The 19,275-nt window shown below is 40.8% G+C and overlaps 1 protein-coding gene across 1 annotated transcript in view; it reads right to left on the bottom strand.

Moving 5' to 3' along the window:
• Positions 1–3,059, bottom strand: part of sdhc (succinate dehydrogenase complex, subunit C, integral membrane protein) — a 44,046-nt gene extending 40,987 nt beyond the window's left edge. Inside the window, exon 1 of the mRNA XM_034183738.1 lies at positions 3,009–3,059. Coding sequence (XP_034039629.1) covers positions 3,009–3,025 — 17 coding nt within the window. The 5' untranslated portion in view covers positions 3,026–3,059. The remainder of the gene's footprint in view (positions 1–3,008) is intronic.
• Positions 3,060–19,275: the final 16,216 nt, after the last annotated feature.

Genomic DNA, 19,275 nt, shown 5'->3' with positions numbered 1-19,275 from the left:
CTTTGCAGCATTTATCCTCAAGGATCGGATGCGGTTTGGCTCAGAATTGTGTCCAGTACAGGTGGTAGATGGATCACATGAGTTCACCCTGTGTTCAAACTCATCACATTAAAAACAAACCTCCCCATCTGTATTTTTATTTTTTCTTTTGGTTTTCTCTGTGCAGCTCCACATTTATAGTAGGGCCAAAAAGTATTCAGTCAGCCCGATTGTGCAAGTTCTCCTACTTAGAAAGATGAGAGAGGTCTGTAATTTTCATCATAGGTACACTTCAACTATGAGAGACAAAATGAGAAAAAAAAAATCCAGGAAGTCACACTGTAGGATTTTTAAAGAATTTATTTGTTAATTATGGTGGAAAATAAGTATTTGGTCACTGACAAACAAGCAAGGTTTCTGGCTCTCACAGACCTGTAAATTCTTTAAGAAGCTCTTCTGTCCTCCACCTGTTACCTGTATTAATGGCATCTGTTTGAACTTGTTATCTGTATAAAGACACCTGTCCACAGCCTCAAACAAAACTCCAAACTCCAAACTCAACCACGACCAAGACCAAAAAGCTGTCGAATGACACCAGGAAGAAAATTGTAGACCTGCACCAGGCTGGGAAGAGTGAATATACAATAGTCAAGCAGGTTGGTGTGAATAAATCAACTGTGGGAGCAACTGTAAGAAAATGGAAGACATACAAGACCATTGATAATCTCCCTTGATCTGGGGCTCCACGCAAGATGTCATCCCGTGGGGTCAAAATGATCATGAGAACAGTGAACAAAAATCCCAGAACTACAGGGAGGGACCTGATGAATGACCTGCAGAGAGCTGGGACCAAAGTAACAAAGGCTACACACTACGCAGAGAGGGACTCAAATCCTGCAGTGCCAGGCCTGTCCCCCTACTTAAGCCAGTATGTGTCCAGGCCCATCTGAAGTTTGCCAGAGAGCATATGGATGATCCAGAAGAGGACTGGGAGAATATCATGTGGTCAGATGAAACAAAAATAGACCATTTTGGTAAAAACTCAACTCGTCGTGTTTGGAGGAAGAAGAATGCTGAGTTGCATCCCAAGAACACCATATCTACTGTGAAGCATGGGGGTGGAAACATCATGCTTTGGGCTGTTTTTCTGCAAATGGGACAGGACGACTGATCTGTGTTAAGGGAAGATTGAACGTGGCCATGTGAGATTTTAAGCCAAAACCTCCTTCCATCAGTGAGAGCATTGAAGATGCAACATGGCTGGGTCTTCCAGCATGACAATGATCCCAAACACACCGCTCGGGCAATGAAGGAGTGGCTTCGTAAAAAGCATTTCAAGGTCCTGGAGTGGCCGAGCCAGTCTCCAGACCCTAACCCCATAGAAAATTTGTTGAGGGAGTTGAAAGTCCATGTTGCCCAGCGACAGCCCCAAAACAACACTGCTCTAGAGGAGATCTGCATGGAGGAATGGACCAAAATGCCAGCTACAGTGTGTGCAAACCTGGTGAAGACTTACAGGAAACGTTTGAACTCTGTCATTGCCAACAAAGGTTATGTTACAAAGTACTGAGTTGAACTTTTATTATTGACCAAATACTTATTTTCCACCATAATTTACAAATAAATTATTTTAAAATCCTACAATGTTATTTGCTGGATTTTTTTCTCATTTTGTCTGTCATAGTTGCAGTGTACCTATGATGAAAATTACAGACCTCTTTCTAAGTAGGGGAACTTGCACAATCAGGGACTGACTACTTTTTTTACCCCACTGTAGGCAATAAACTGTAGCTGAAGTTATTATGAGGGCTGCAAATGATTTTCAGTTCATTTTGAAATCAAACACAGTTTATTGTGCAAAAGAGTAATTTTGCAGACAAAAGGACAATCACAAAGTGTAAAGTTGGGCCCATCGGCATCAAAATGACTGTAAGCCGCGGAAGAAATAAAACCAGCAAGAAGAAACACAGAGGTGACTGTCCAGGAACCCGTGGTTCAGTTCTAGCTGGTCTGGTGGCTTTCAGGTTGTTAAAATGTATAAATGTATGAATACACACACAGGCTGATTTTGTTTGTGGATCTTTTTGTTTTTTTTTAATCTTTATTTTTGGGAAGTCATGTGATTCACACAGGTGTATGTAATCAATGTGCGGGTGTATATAATTAAAGTGGCTGCCTCATTGTGGTGGGGGTTTTTTGGTCACAGAGAAACCTTTGGTTCGTTGTTTTTTCTCCATTTTTTCAATCTTGCACACATGCAGAACTGCATTTAATTACTGTAACACAGGTGAACTACAGCCTGACGCATGACACGCACACCGTCCGGACTGTGCTGGAGTGTCTTTTTTGGACTGCGTTTAAAAGTTCCTCAACTTCAGAGCACGTCCTGCAGCTGCACTCAGCCCACAGAGATGGACCAGACAGAAGACAAACATGAACGTCTGCATCAACAGGCTGATAACAGCGATCACGTGACAACTGATAAAATAATTGTACGCCTCCAAAAACTTGAAATCTTTCATGGTCGTCATCTCCAATATGAGTGGACACGTAATCTGAAGGCATCTTCCCGTGCGTGGGTATTCTCAGTGCATTTGCTTGGAGTCTGGAGTTTTCTGCCGACCGTCTGTGTGCGCATGTGCGGGAAAGACGGAAGTAAATAACAACAGCGAACCCTTCTACACAGTGAGAGAACGGAAACAAAGACTGCAGCTGGTTTTATTTTCTCTCCACTTTCCGACACACGACAGTATCCGGCCATGAGACAGACACAATATTTAATAAATCGAATTAAGTAAAATGTTTCATATTAACGTTGCCAGAAAAAGTTCATTCTTTGTGCTAACGCTAGCAGAGGTAGCATTAGCCCGCTAGCTGAAGCTGTGACACAAAAGAAAAACTTAAAACACGTGCATGTGTTGGGAAACGGAGTTACAATCGCGATTATCACAATGTCAACTCGAATAAACGACAAACAGAAGCGCTGTCATAAACTTAACGCTATTAAGGGGGAAATAAAACATACTGACCTTAGCAGGAGCGCCATATTTGGCAGGTCCTCAAGGAAGTGACGTAGCGGAAGTGTGCTCGGAGGTGACTTTATTATTTTAGTATCAACATAATTTTATTTCCAGTTATTATTAAGTGATAATTTCTCAACTAAGCTTCTACATGTAAGCTTCTACATGTGAGAGGTTAAATTTCTAAAAGCAAAGGTTTTTATAATTATTATTATGATAAACGAAGATATATTTGTGACATTATTAATATAATTTTATGAGAGTAAGTAATAGCAGTGAGAGACCAAGTCAGAAATATGGGATCCAAATGATTATTCGAATTGTGAGACACAAAGGCAATCTGGATCAATAATCAATAAGATAACCAAGATCACCATTTGTCACAGATATTAAAGTTTGAGGTGAAGCATTTAGAAAAACACTCACAGCACTATCTGGAAGTCAATGGAAACCAAACTTCTTGTTGCTCTTCAAAACATTTTGCAACTAGTTCAGTTTTAACAAGAAGATAGTGCATTCTGCAGAAGGAGACACTTTCTGCAGAATGCTTTTACAAAATACAGTTCAATGATTTTCACCTTTGACCTCAAAATTAGTAGGATTCTTGGGGTCACCCTGGCTAACACAAGTTTGGGGACGATCAGGTAAATGTGAAAGAATGCACCAATCATCTTGACCTTTGACCTTTTAACCCCACTGTTAATAGGTCTCCTGGGGTCAAAGTATCTGACACATACACAATCAGGCAATTATGAAAGAAGTTATTGCTCTCACTATATTTTTAAAAGTACAGTAAGTTCTAGTTATCTTGACCTTTGGATGCCAAAGTGAATCATTTTGTAAAATAATACTAATTCTACTACTACTACTACTAATAATAATGATGATAAATAATGATAATCAGGTTAAGGTACACCGTTTGCAATAATGGTCAGAAGTTCACATGTCCTCACCGTGGAGACAAACATTGGTGGGGGGGCAGTTCTGGGGCAGAACAACTTTACAACAAATATCTGATAGAAAAAAAGATGTTCATAAGTTTTAATTCATTTGGGGTGTTTCTGAAAACAACTTCTGCAGCTTCTCCATTCTTACTTGGGGTTGGCACAGCACATCTGATACCAAGCCGCTTGTTGATCTGGCTAAAGTTTTATGCCGGAAGCCCAACCTGAAGCAACAGACACATGTGGTCTTAAACTGGGAACCTTCTGTTTTGGAAGTATGTGCATGAACCAACTCGACACAATGCTGTCTGGTTTACTTTAATCAACACAGGGTCCATCTGATGACACCAGGTTGCTGTTTGTTAAGTGATTCAGCACTTTTAGCAAATGTGTGGCAATTGATATTCACACTGCCATCCAGCAGAAGGCAGTGTTCATGGCAGTGTGAATTTTCCCATAATGCTTTTCGGCATGTGTGTCTATAAACACTAAATCTTATAAATTAGTATATTACTTTAAAACTAAAACATATGACTGATATTTTCACTTTGTAAAATGACAGAGGTGACGTTAATTTCAATAACTTGTCCGGAATTAGTTTGTTTAGAATTTTAACCATAAGTCAAAACTGTCTTGCTGTACATGACTCCTGTGACATGTCTGTATGGCTGCAAAAATAAAAATCTCTTCCTTTTTCTCTGGTCACCAGGTCTCTTTTGCTGAGAGAAAGCTGATCTAAGACAGAAGTACTGATTTGTTGTTCTGCCAGTGTGCTGGAATCAATATTAAAAGTTATGGGTTTAGCTTTTAGCTGTAACTGCCGCTAAATTTGTTAGGGGTTTATCGGATTAGCTTTATAAAAGTTAACTTTTCAGTTAGCGGATTAACAGTTATCAAAGCTAACTTTTTGGTTTGCTGTGCCCACTACTGTCAGGAGCTAAGTGATACCCTGGTCCAGATCTGGGAGGAGAACCCCCAAACCTCCATCTGTTTTCTCATTAGGATTGTGCCCCGACACTGGCAGGCATGAATACAAGCATGTACCATACAGATTATCGAGTACCATTTTGAGTTGCTGCAATGACAGTTTGTCTAATTGGACAAACCTGCCACATCATTGTTCATTTTGATTTTCGGGGTGTCTTTGAATTTAGCCCTTTGTAGGTTGACAATTTTCATTTCCATCAATCGATGTGACATCATTTCATTTCTACACAGTAAATTTTGCAGCACAAACTAAACTCTGCTGGGACTACATTTGATCCCATTCCAAATAGAGTTAAATAAACTCTGTCACAGTGTTAAATTAACTATCATGCTGTGAATGACTTATTGCCATTAGAAAAACTTGGTTTGACAAGACAATAGAGCTGATTTCACACTATAATAGAGTTTATTTAACTCTTGTTGGAGTGGGACCAAATGTACTCCCTGTAGAGTACATTTTACTCTGCAAAATTTGCTGTGTAACACATTACCCTGTCCATATCAGGAAAGATATCCAGCAGGAATTTTTTTTTCCCCATTCCCAAGTGTTCCTTTAATTTTTTGAGCAGTAACCCCTCATCTGTGCCGTGTCACCTGGGCAATGGATCGAGCAGGGGATTGATTGCCTGTTGGGGTGAAATACGGTGAGGACCTTGTGTGAAGGCTCACCAGGAACCCAGAGCAAAGAGTCCTCAACAGCGGATCAGGCGTATGAGATGATGGCTTGTAACCCAACAGCTGTGAAAGTGGATGAAGGCTGCAGCCGGTCCTCAGACCCCAGTCGTCTGGGATTTCACAGCCATTGGATAAGCAAATAATCTGTCAAAGACGATGTTTGTTGGCGTGCAACGACACCCCCATGTTAAACAAACCCACACACAGACATCCCTCAATCCACCCTGGATGTACATATTCCATCTGGGAATCGACCCGGAGATGAGCTTCCTTGCTGCGATGATGCCACACCATTAGTGTTGCCGGAAATTCCAAAATGTCTTCAGTGCCAATGTACTTAAATTTCCTCTCAGTGATCATGTTTGACTGAGGCTGGTATCTTGTTTGTGTTCATGTAAAAAGGGTTTGTTTGACAGCACAACACAGTAGAATGGGAAAGTCCCCAGGGTTCAGTCCAGGTCCGAGAAAACAGATCATGGATTTACACGAGTCAGCAGGCTCTCGGAACCATTCACAGAGAACTGCAAATACCAAGATAACTGCTAAAAAAAACCCTGTAACATCCCGGTACAGGTCATTGGGGGGAATAACCATTGTGCCAAGGTCTAAGGTCTTCTGAAGTGGCACCTTCATCTTTGGACAAGCAGACGTTAACCACTCTCCAGAGAAACTGTCGTAACGATGACTTCTGTGGAACAAGCTGAATTTGTCTGTTTGATGGCCGACCGTGTCCACCTGTGTCCAGCATGTTTTGGGGACACTACACCACTGTACTTGTCAAAAAGAAGAGCTGCTTTTGTTCACACATACAATGAAATGTGTCCTTTTAAAAAAGATGGTTAGATGCAGTCCAACCACAAGCAGCAGCGGCCAGTACCCAGGGACCAACGCCACGCAGCAAGGAACTGGGCATGGAGAGAATCGAACCCCACACCTTCTTGCTGTGAGGCAAGAGTGCTAACCACTGAGCCAGCAAAATTTTTTAATTTTCAGAACCTCTTGAATTCCAACAAGAAGTCCATTTGCTATGAACTTCTAAATATCTTCTACCTGGATGACTAAGAAATGTCATTGACTCAGAAAGAGGATATTTATAAGATAATAAGTCATAATTATGACATAATGTCTCATAATTGTATTATAATATTTACAACATAGCATCTAAAAATAACTCATTCTGTGATTTCAAGAGAGATAGAAAGCCATGATTATGAGGCTAGTAAGTCCTGGGAACATTTCTCAAAGGTCAGATAGTAAATCACATTTACAAACTGCGAGACCAATTTATCAGATTTCCCATTTCATAATATTAATTTACCTCAAAACAATGACTTAAAGTTACAGTGTGTTGGATTTAGTGTCACCTAGTGGTGAGGTTGCAGATTGTTTCGTGCTGTCACTGGTCACAGTTTTCATTCCTTCATCCTCACTTGCCTTCTCTTGTGATGAATAACATGCATGAACCCCAATTCCCAAAAAAATGGGTTCTGAAACTTGTCAGTCTGCACAAGCAACCAGCAGACAGTCAATAGGGGAGCAACCAGTCATTCCTCTTCTTTTTCTTCAGGTTTCCAGCTGAACTGCAAATTGTGAAAGGGGATGTGAGGACCTTTTCGCACTGGAGTATAAGTCACACCTGTCAAAAAAAATGCCTCTTGAAGAGGAAAAAAACATAGAAGTCACAACTGAGTGTAAGCTGCACCTTTTTGCTGTATGTGGAACTCACTTTTTAAAACTGTGCTTCCATGGGTGCAAGTTGGACACAGTGGAGTATGTGCACACCATAGCGTGTGCTGTTACTTAACTTTTAAATTCCAAAAATAAGCAAGATGCTCAAATAAACATGCATTGGACAACATATTGGTTGTTATCTGATGCAGATCAACATGGATTGCACAGCAACATGGAAAAGTAAACTAGCTGCTCTCATTTTGTTCAGGGTCGCCACAGAGGACCCAGCACACATCCACATTGGTATTTTGGCACAGGTTTTATGCCAGATGCTCTTAAGGACTGCTATATTCCAAAAAATAAAAATAGAACAACTCATCAGCTACACACTGCTGGCAATGTGGGTCCATTAGAATTTTTTAAAATCATCCTTATAATTTGGGATTTTTGTGACTTGTTGTCATGTACTTTTATTATTGCTATTTATTTTTATTATCAGAGTTTATTTTGTGCTTTCAATTTTGGGAAAGCCCTGTAAATAACAATAATAATAATTTATTATTATTATCAATAGTAATGAACACATGATGTTTCAGTTTATAAGTCACACCTGAGCGTAAGTTGCACGACCTCCCAAACTAGTCCAACGAAAAAAAGAAAAAGAAAAGCAGTATTTGCCAGAAAATATGTCATGTCCATTTTGGACTGTTGCATCAGCGTGGCGGCTCTATGTGGGGGCTCATGAAATGATGTTGCTTTCGTTCAGGTGGTTATGAATGCTGTATTCCATTCATGCTAATAAACACCCCTAAATCTAACACAGTGTAGCTTTAATAATTCAGATATAAAGTGTGTTATAATTTAATCAACAAGCCATCCATCATCTACACCTGATAATTCAGTTTGAGGGTTCACGCTTGGCAGTTTAATGGCGTTTTCTTATCTCATAATTGTGACTTATTTCATAATTATCTTTTTTTGTCCCCGTTTTTACATTCCTTAATTGTAGTGGACGATGACATCATGATGAGGTGAAAAATAAGGTGATGGACATTTTCCCTTTCCAGCCGGCACAACCTGCCTTCCACAGCCTTAATTAAAGTCAGAGTATTTTAATAGATGATAATATTGTCAGAAGTAAATGTGGATCCAGTTTTTCAGTAGGTCACAATTTAGGCCCCATAAAAATAAAAGAGTTTATCATCCTGCCCACATGCCCAAATCGACCCGCATCTATTTTATATTTTATTTATTTATTTATTGGCGAATTTCATTGATGGGAGTACAGCTGATGCAAGAACCGGCACATCCACTATGTAGTGAGTATGCACTGGCTGAATACAGCCGAAGTTTACAGAGCTGCGCCCGGAAAGTGTCAGTTGCTCCACTAACATGTTTATCACACTACTAGCGTGCAGCACACTGACTGTGTTCAACATAGAAACAAGATTTATTTTAAAAATATCTGATATATTTAGTTCCTCACTTGGCCTGCAGGTACTGTGTCATTTGTCAGGTTTGAAATTATGATGTACGTGCCTGTTTCTAAGAAAAATAATAATAACTAAGAAATAATAATAACTAATAATAACTCAATAGAGCGCTTCGCTCTCAGACTGCAGGCTTACTTGTAGTTCCTAGGGTTTGTAAGAGTAGAATCAGAGGCAGAGCCTTCAGCTTTCAGGCTCCTCTCCTGTGGAACCAGCTCCCAATTCGGATCAGGGAGACAGACACCCTCTCTACTTTTAAGATTAGGCTTAAAACTTTCCTTTTTGCTAAAGCTTATAGTTAGGGCTGGATCAGGTGACCCTGAACCATCCCTTAGTTATGCTGCTATAGACTTAGACTGCTGGGGGGTTCCCATGATGCACTGAGTGTTTCTTTCTCTTTTTGCTCTGTATGCACCACTCTGCATTTAATCATTAGTGATCGATCTCTGCCCCCCTTCTCGGCATGTCTTTTTCCTGGTTCTCTCCCTCAGCCCCAACCAGTCCCAGCAGAAGACTGCCCCTCCCTGAGCCTGGTTCTGCTGGAGGTTTCTTCCTGTTAAAAGGGAGTTTTTCCTTCCCACTGTCGCCAAGTGCTTGCTCACAGGGGGTCGTTTTGACAGTTGGGGTTTTTCTGTAATTATTGTATGGCCTTGCCTTACAATATAAAGGGCCTTGGGGCAACTGTTTGTTGTGATTTGGCGCTATATAAATAAAATTGATTGATTGATTGAACTAGGACTGCAAGCAGTCATATACGGGCACTCATGTCCACACCACTGCCTCCCTGGGCTAGTGGGTCCCCTTGTGACCAGATGTGAGCAGGGGCATACAGGGGTAGACAGTTCAAGTTTCAAGCAAATAAGACAATGCATGAAGGAGTTATCACAAGTTGATGGTTCATCCACTAGAGGTCACTCAGAGCACAAAGAGAGGGGCCAGGTGTGTTCAGGGACCGACCCTCATCACACATGTGAAGTTTCAAGTCAATCAGACAAAGCATGAAGGAGTTATCATGACGAAGGGTCAAAATGGCGGCACCATAGCAGCCACACCCTTCGACATAGAGAAAAGCTTTCGATAACTTTTGATCAGTATCGTTTCTGGATGATCTGAAAGATATTTCAAGTGCATTAGACAAAATCCCGAGGAAGAGGTCGTTCAAATACAACGTGTGGAAATCACGGCAAAATGAGACGATAATTCAAAATGGCTGACTTCCTGTTTTTAGTAGACCAACGGTGCAAGAGACTTTTTATGCAAGTCACACGGGTACCAACAATAATAATAAAATCTACCCGCCCTCACCACTTTTTTCCTGATGTCAAGGATCATTAACTAATGTTTTGTTTTGTTTTTTTTAATGGGTCCTTACAGCAAGTTCGTCTTCTCCTGACAATGAAAACTAAAGTAAAAAGGAACATCTTAACACAAAACACAGCATTAGGAGGTTTAATTTGGGGGCTTAAACAGATAAAACACAATGAAAGGACATAACAGGCTTACTGTAATCTGCTTTGATAAACCCGCAGCTGCATCACCAACCTCAGACGCTCAGAAGACGAGGACAAAGTCACAAAAAAGCCTTTGATGGAGGCAAAAAAAATTCAACCAACTCAAAGAGGAATTGCCAATTTAAGCTCACAGTTCACCCAACAGACAAAGCGAGATGCTGATAAGACATAATTAAAGGGAAATATGCAGCAGCACCCAGTCAGGTGGAACAGATAACACATCATACACAAGTTCATCGAAATACACAAACCGAGACAGAAAACAGATGGTAACCACGTCAGGACACAGCTCAAAGATCTGCACCGACATTAACGCTGCATAACACAGAACACACGTAAAGAACACGCTGAGAATTTCTTCAACTTTGGAGCAGGATTCTTCTGCAGAGCTTCCACAGAGAGCTGCTTCCAGAGGCAGAATTGCTGCATGTTGATTCTTTTATTAATTATTATGACAGTGACAGACGGCAAGAGGGGCTTCAGGACTGATGGTGAAGTTAAAAAAAATACAAGTGTGGACTTCTTTCCACAGCAGAGGTGCCTATGAACCCAGGTTCAGCTTGAATCACTGTGCTTTCAATATGCCAAGTCCATCCACCCATTTGGTCTGGAACATTTTTTAATGTTAAAGATGTACTTCTTTTACTTTTTTACTATTTAAGTCATGAAAAGCATTTTCTTCAGCACCAATGAAATTTTGTTCCTTACAATTAACATACAAGATTCACACAGTTATATATCATCCATATGATCAAAATTCACCTGCGTTAAAAAATAAAATAACATTTTGACCCACATGGGTTCAAATACACTGACAAGACTCCATCACACATGGGAAAGCTTTTCCCAGCATGCATTTCAAACGTCAAGCAGCACTGCAACACTATATGTGCTCGTATTAGCACAATGGAGCCAAATAAAAAAAATCAAATAAAATAAACAAAAATAAAAAATAAAATAAAATGGCAGCAGAAACACAATCGTGGGCAGAGCTCGTAAACATCGACAACCGGAGATCCTATCAGGAAAACTTTGGATAAAACCTAGACAGATTTCACACCAGAGTATTGCTGGATGTCTGCTGGACGGCGAAAACAACACAGGTTTCAACACTAACTTTATTTACACTTACAACATTTTTACTTGTTTTGCCAAAACAAGTTAGTGGGGAGAATAACGTCACAATTAGTGATGTTAGAATTATCACAGCTTTATTAGCGGCATTTTTCCTGGTTGGAAGTTAGAAGCTGTGTAAAAGCCAGAAGAAAAGACGACACTTTTAATTAGTAATAGAAATCAATGAGGTTTTTGGTAAATGTGACACTTTACAGGAGAATTCGATGCAACGTAACTTACTTCGGCGTTTAGATAAACATAGCGGAATTTGTTTGCTGAAGGATGATGATTTGAATGAGCTAACTGAAGGTGCTAATTCTTCTAACACACACACACACACACACAAACAAATCCACTTCGCCGTAAGCCGATTGGAGTCATGAAGAGCTGTTCTTGGAAGTATCATGGACTAACTCTGTGATCACTCCTGTGGTCATACATGGTATTCCCATTGACCAGGTCAACTCATACAAGTACTTGGGGCTGCACATAGACAATACCTTCAGCTGGACTGCACATGTGGACAGTTTGTGCTCCCGATTCCATCAAAGACTTTATTTCCTTCGTAGACTTCGTTTGTATGGAGTCAATCAGAAAATTATGTTGTTGTTTTACCAGGCAGTGTTAGAGAGCCTAGTTAGGTATGGCATGACTGCCTGGTACGGCAATCTTTCTGTACAATTTAAAACAAAACTTAACAGACAAATTGATGATGCAATGAAGATAATCAGAAAGAAACAATATCAGTCCCTCAGTTCACTCTATGAAGAGTCTGTTTTGAAAGCAGCTCAGAGGATACTGATGGATTCAGTTCATGTTCTTCACGCAGAGTACACTCTCCTTCCTTCTGGGAGAAGGTACAGAGTTCCTCGGAGTAGACTGAATAGATTTAAAAATTCATTCGTCCCCATGTCTATTAAATTGTTAAACAATAATGTTTAAAATTGGAATTATGCAATATTTATGGTGTTTCTCCTGACTCCTGTCATGTTAATTTGTTATGGATGTGATTGTGTTTTTATCTGTATTGTTTGTTTTCTCTTTTCTTGTAAGGCACCTAGCATGAGTCCAAGACAAATTTCCCTGAGGGGACAATAAAGTGTGTCGTATCGTATCGTATCGTAACTAACTGTTTTTCCAAGTTGACTGAGATCAATTTTGGACTCCTATGTAAGGGCCCCTTCACACATGACTGAAGCCGACTAGCGCACGAAGGAGGAATTGCATGCCATTCGTGAAAAATCTTAGCTGCCTCCAACGCCTCGTACACATGTCGCTACAACTATTCACGCACACCAGCAGCTGAAAGACAGACAGTGCCCTGTGAGAGTCTGTTTGATCCCTCTCACGACAGGTGTTGGCCAAATTCCAGGTGACGCACACAAACATCTAACACCGCTCACCTGACATTCACACTGTCAGCACGAAAACAATCAGCAGATGATCACTTTCGAGCCGGATGTGAAATTTGTCTCAGTGCCCCCACAAGTGTGGCTTTGCAAAACCAACACACATGTGGTGCATGTGTCTCGCATGTGTGTGTGTGTCTCATGCCCCCCCCCACCCAAAACACATGGCGTGGGGGGGAGCACACTTGCATAAATGCTTATATGTATGTACAGATCACATGGGGACTGGACAGCCAGGTCAGAGCGCACACAGCACAGCAAGCTGCCTGTCAGCTGATCGCAGCACACTGACAGCTGGATGACAGCTCAGTGCACACAACGTGTCACATTAAAAACACATATATCACCGCCAGGACAGGTATATTAATAAGTACTACACCACCTACATACACAATTACATAACAAATAACTAAAAATAATGATCACATAACAGAGACAGAGTGACACATTGGTGTGTGTGCGCTGAACTGACAGGGGGCGTGTCCACCAATAGCTGCAGCTGTTGAGATGTCTGGCTCTGGACATCTCAGCAGAGGAACAGGAACCATCTTTTGACAGACATGAAATAACAACTGTCCACTGTGACGCGCATGTCTGCTTGCTGTCCTCATGTGGACATATACAAATAACGAATGTTTATGAGTTCAATGGTACAAATATTTCATAAGGTGAAAGCTGGAAGATACCATTCAACAAGGCGAAGCCGAGTTGAATGGTATCTTCCAGCTTTCACTAAATTAAATATTTGTTCCATTGAAAGAATGTAAAACCATTCATTGTTTGTTTAATATAATGCCTAAAATAGATCCTTCTTATTTGATTTTATTAATTTATAAACTACAGAAAAGGGACTTACATTTTGTTGTTCCACTGCTGCTAAAGTCCAAATTGTAACATGTAGTCCACTGATGCTGTGCACTGACTTCGGACTTCCATTAAAAAAAGACTTTGTGTACTTCCTCAGTCCAGCCAAAAATCACATCAGCGTTTCATGTGAACAGGTCTTCATGCATCCAGATGGCTTACAGCGGAGTGGATTTTCTGTGTGTGTGTGTGTGTGTGTGTGTGTGTGTGTGTGTGTGTGTGTGTGTGTGTATGTTACAAGCAGCATCAGTTAGCTCAATCAAACATCGTGTCGTTGTCCCCCTCGTGCACACACACACACACACCCAGCTCGGTTGACTGTGTACATCCTCAGTGCAGCGAAAAAAAAATCATGTCAGAAATGAGTCCAGCTTTTCTTCTCTCTTCCTGGTAACAGCCTCCAGACAGTACAGTGGATTTGTTTTGTGTGTGTGTGTCTGTGTGTGTGAATTAGCAACGTCAGTTAGCTCAATCAAATTATGTCTCGGGAGAGTTGTTTTCCCCCCACGCGTGTGCACACACGCAACCTGGTCGGCGCTTGTGCATGCGTGTACAACCAAAAAAAGACTGTGTACGTCCTCAGTGCAGCGAAAAAAAATCACGGCAGAAATGAGTCCAGCTTTTCTTTCTCCCTACTAACAGCCTCCAGACAGCACAGTGGATTTGTTTTGTGTGTGCGTGCGCGCATATGTGTGGACACGCACATGCGCGTGCATGATTGCGCGTGCGTGCGCGATCACGTGTGTGCGCATGCACAAGGACATGCGTGCATGCATGTCTGTGCAGAATGCAATGGTACCAAACGTATGGAACCAAATTTGCACTCTAAATGGAACCAAGCTGCACTATAAATGCAATGCAACACAAATGAGATGAATTCATCCATGTCATGTGACATACAAAGCACCAATCAAATGACAAGGATCCACTCAGGCGTTATATAAAAAACATAGCGAGCGCATGGCGCGCACATGGACAGTGGGTGATCTGAATGTCATGTCACCCACGTGAGCTCTGTTCCACGATGCGGTGTTTATCTTGCGGCGCGCCGTCCACAGGACACACATGTCAGCAGGAGACACTGGGCCAGCAGATGTGGACATGATAAGAGCGAACTGCTTTATCTATGTAATTTCATGACTGTACGTCTGTGACCATGGGTCATTTACAGACGAGCAGACGGATCATACTTGTATTGTTTACTCAATAAGAGGGATTCAATAAAATGCGGTATATTTATATGGTGTGTGGTTTTATATATTTTTAAATACGTTTATCTCCCAGTTGATTTCAGATATTTTACGCCACCTTTTATAGGACAGTGATGGTAGCGCAGTGGTAAAGTTTCTGGCTGGCAATCAGAGCTTTTATAAATTGCAGGTTTGAATCCCGTGGGTGGCCTGTCTTGTTTTTTTTTTCCAAAGCAGCTGCGTGATGTGGTTACACATGCTCCAGCTGTTTACACTATGTTCTCGCTGCAACAGTTTTGTGCACGCTTGTGCACGTGAACAAAACAGTTGCAGTGGGATTGTGCACGCCTGCCCAACCATGTGCCCCTCATGACGTCAGCTCAATGTTTTCATGCGGGCTGTTTCACCCTGATTCCTACTTGTTTGTGCTGTGTGTGAAGGAGCCCTAAAATTTGTGTTGGACTGTTGATGTCAAAGCACCACACCAAAATGTAAGCCCCTGCTCTATTGTTTATAAATAATATAATATCAAATGACAAGCATCTATTTTAGCCATTATATAAAACAAATAATGAATGTTTTTATATTCTTTCAATGGAGAGATTATTTCCATCTTTCAGCTTATGAAATATTTGCTCCATTGAACTCATTCGGGGGTTTTCAAGTATCCCATAATCCCTTGCGTGCCAGAGAGTCACTGCAGTCAAAACAACATAGAGAATCCACGCGATGACAATTGTAAATGAATATTATACTACAAAAATGTCAATTTTTTTATGCTTTTCGTCACATTAATAAGAGACTGCTGCATGATACCCTGAAAACTTGCTAAAACAATTATAACAAATAATCCGTGTCTGTTACGTTTAATCTGCGTGGAATTTAATAAACGCAAACCGAATTTCAGACATATTATATATATTAGTCTGGAACAAAGAGGACAAACAGTGTTGTAAAGAACAATAATCAAGACGTTACAGAGCAAACTTCACTTTCCCCCAGAACGACATGATCAGGAAGTGATTGTAGCTCACAGCAGCTCCCACTGAAAATAACGGAGAGACAGACTGTGATTCTCGCATGTTTACATAAAACAAACACAATAACAACGTCCATAAACCCAGAGAATATATTCATGAGAGTTTTAGGCACAATATAAAAATAGTTTTATGTTGTGATGTTAATGGTGTTGTCTGTGTGCAGCGGTTAAAGTGCAGCGTGATCAGAGCGTCTCAATGCAGATCTCAGTGTTACTGAGATCTCACAGCGCAGCGACCTCTCCGAGGTTTTACGGGATTTGAAACCTGAAAAGCCTCAGTAAACATTCATTATTTGTATATTAGATTTTAGCTTATGTAAAGTCACTTCAAACAGGACTTTGACTTAAACTTTGAGACATTTTCTGAGGTAAAAAATTTGTGGAAATGGAAAAGAGTGTTGGCAGAGGTTCCGTTGGGCTGAATAAATTTGACTGTTGGACTCATGGTCAGATATATCACTTTGCCACGGTTCCATGTCTCTGTTAGAATTTTGTACAGATCAGGAAGAGTTTTCAATCCCTTCCTTTAATGGGGTATTTTTGCCTGTTTTCCATCACATACTTTGATCATTTCGTCCGTTACAAGAACTGTTGACGGTGTTCCGATTCACACACTAACAACGGCGTCGTACGCATGCACGAGAATGCGTCACTTCCAGGATCCCCTCAAATCACCTGTATTTTAAATCTCACAGCTTACACCATATTTTCTTTAAATTGACCTTCACTGGCCCTAAATGGTAAATGAACTGCATTTACATCGCGCTTTTCCATCTGCATCAGACGCTCAAAGCGCTTTACAATAATGCCTCACATTCACCCTGATGTCAGGCTGCTGCCATACAAAGTGCTCACTACAGACCGGGAGCAACTAGGGAATTAAGGACCTTGCCCAAGGGCCCTTAGTGATTTTCCGGTCAGGCTGGGATTTGAACTGAGGATCTTCTGGTCTCAAGCCCAACGCTTAACCACAAGACCATCACCTCCCCAAAATCACAATGGATAAATACGAACATGATTAAAAGGAGGACAAACTAACTTTTGGATCCATCACGTTGTAAATGACCTGGTGCGTTGGCCTGGCACTGCGCAGGCCGCGCGGTACATCAATCAATCAATCAATCAATTTTTTTATATAGCACCAAATCACAACAAACAGTTGCCCCAAGGCGCTTTATATTGTAAGGCAAGGCCATACAATAATTATGTAAAACCCCAACGGTCAAAACGACCCCCTGTGAGCAAGCACTTGGCTACAGTGGGAAGGAAAAACTCCCTTTTAACAGGAATAAACCTCCAGCAGAACCAGGCTCAGGGAGGGGCAGTCTTCTGCTGGGACTGGTTGGGGCTGAGGGAGAGAACCAGGAAAAAGACATGCTGTGGAGGGGAGCAGAGATCGATCACTAATGATTAAATGCAGAGTGGTGCATACAGAGCAAAAAGAGAAAGAAACAGTGCATCATGGGAACCCCCCAGCAGTCTACGTCTATAGCAGCATAACTAAGGGATGGTTCAGGGTCACCTGATCCAGCCCTAACTATAAGCTTTAGCAAAAAGGAAAGTTTTAAGCCTAATCTTAAAAGTAGAGAGGGTGTCTGTCTCCCTGATCTGAATTGGGAGCTGGTTCCACAGGAGAGGAGCCTGAAAGCTGAAGGCTCTGCCTCCCATTCTACTCTTACAAACCCTAGGAACTACAAGTAAGCCTGCAGTCTGAGAGCGAAGCGCTCTATTGGGGTGATATGGTACTACGAGGTCCCTAAGATAAGATGGGACCTGATTATTCAAAACCTTATAAGTAAGAAGAAGAATTTTAAATTCTATTCTAGAATTAACAGGAAGCCAATGAAGAGAGGCCAATATGGGTGAGATATGCTCTCTCCTTCTAGTCCCTGTCAGTACTCTAGCTGCAGCATTTTGAATTAACTGAAGGCTTTTTAGGGAACTTTTAGGACAACCTGATAATAATGAATTACAATAGTCCAGCCTAGAGGAAATAAATGCATGAATTAGTTTTTCAGCATCACTCTGAGACAAGACCTTTCTGATTTTAGAGATATTGCGTAAATGCAAAAAAGCAGTCCTACATATTTGTTTAATATGCGCTTTGAATGACATATCCTGATCAAAAATGACTCCAAGATTTCTCACAGTATTACTAGAGGTCAGGGTAATGCCATCCAGAGTAAGGATCTGGTTAGACACCATGTTTCTAAGATTTGTGGGGCCAAGTACAATAACTTCAGTTTTATCTGAGTTTAAAAGCAGGAAATTAGAGGTCATCCATGTCTTTATGTCTGTAAGACAATCCTGCAGTTTAGCTAATTGTTGTGTGTCCTCTGGCTTCATGGATAGATAAAGCTGGGTATCATCTGCGTAACAATGAAAATTTAAGCAATACCGTCTAATAATACTGCCTAAGGGAAGCATGTATAAAGTGAATAAAATTGGTCCTAGCACAGAACCTTGTGGAACTCCATAATTAACTTTAGTCTGTGAAGAAGATTCCCCATTTACATGAACAAATTGTAATCTATTAGACAAATATGATTCAAACCACCGCAGCGCAGTGCCTTTAATACCTATGGCATGCTCTAATCTCTGTAATAAAATTTTATGGTCAACAGTATCAAAAGCAGCACTGAGGTCTAACAGAACAAGCACAGAGATGAGTCCACTGTCCGAGGCCATAAGAAGATCATTTGTAACCTTCACTAATGCTGTTTCTGTACTATGATGAATTCTAAAACCTGACTGAAACTCTTCAAATAGACCATTCCTCTGCAGATGATCAGTTAGCTGTTTTACAACTACCCTTTCAAGAATTTTTGAGAGAAAAGGAAGGTTGGAGATTGGCCTATAATTAGCTAAGATAGCTGGGTCAAGTGATGGCTTTTTAAGTAATGGTTTAATTACTGCCACCTTAAAAGCCTGTGGTACATAGCCAACTAACAAAGATAGATTGATCATATTTAAGATTGAAGCATTAAATAATGGTAGGGCTTCCTTGAGCAGCCTGGTAGGAATGGGGTCTAATAAACATGTTGATGGTTTGGATGAAGTAACTAATGAAGATAACTCAGACAGAACAATCGGAGAGAAAGAGTCTAACCAAATACCGGCATCACTGAAAGCAGCCAAAGATAACGATACATCTTTGGGATGGTTATGAGTAATTTTTTCTCTAATAGTTAAAATTTTGTTAGCAAAGAAAGTCATGAAGTCATTACTAGTTAAAGTTAATGGAATACTCAGCTCAATAGAGCTCTGACTCTTTGTCAGCCTGGCTACAGTGCTGAAAAGAAACCTGGGGTTGTTCTTATTTTCTTCAATTAGTGATGAGTAGAAAGATGTCCTAGCTTTACGGAGGGCTTTTTTATAGA

Source organism: Thalassophryne amazonica, chromosome 12 (assembly GCF_902500255.1).
Source record: "Thalassophryne amazonica chromosome 12, fThaAma1.1, whole genome shotgun sequence".
In the NCBI taxonomy this organism is placed as follows: domain Eukaryota; kingdom Metazoa; phylum Chordata; class Actinopteri; order Batrachoidiformes; family Batrachoididae; genus Thalassophryne; species Thalassophryne amazonica.
The sequence above is the reverse complement of the archived record's forward strand: the minus strand, read 5'-3'. Positions and strand labels throughout refer to the sequence as shown.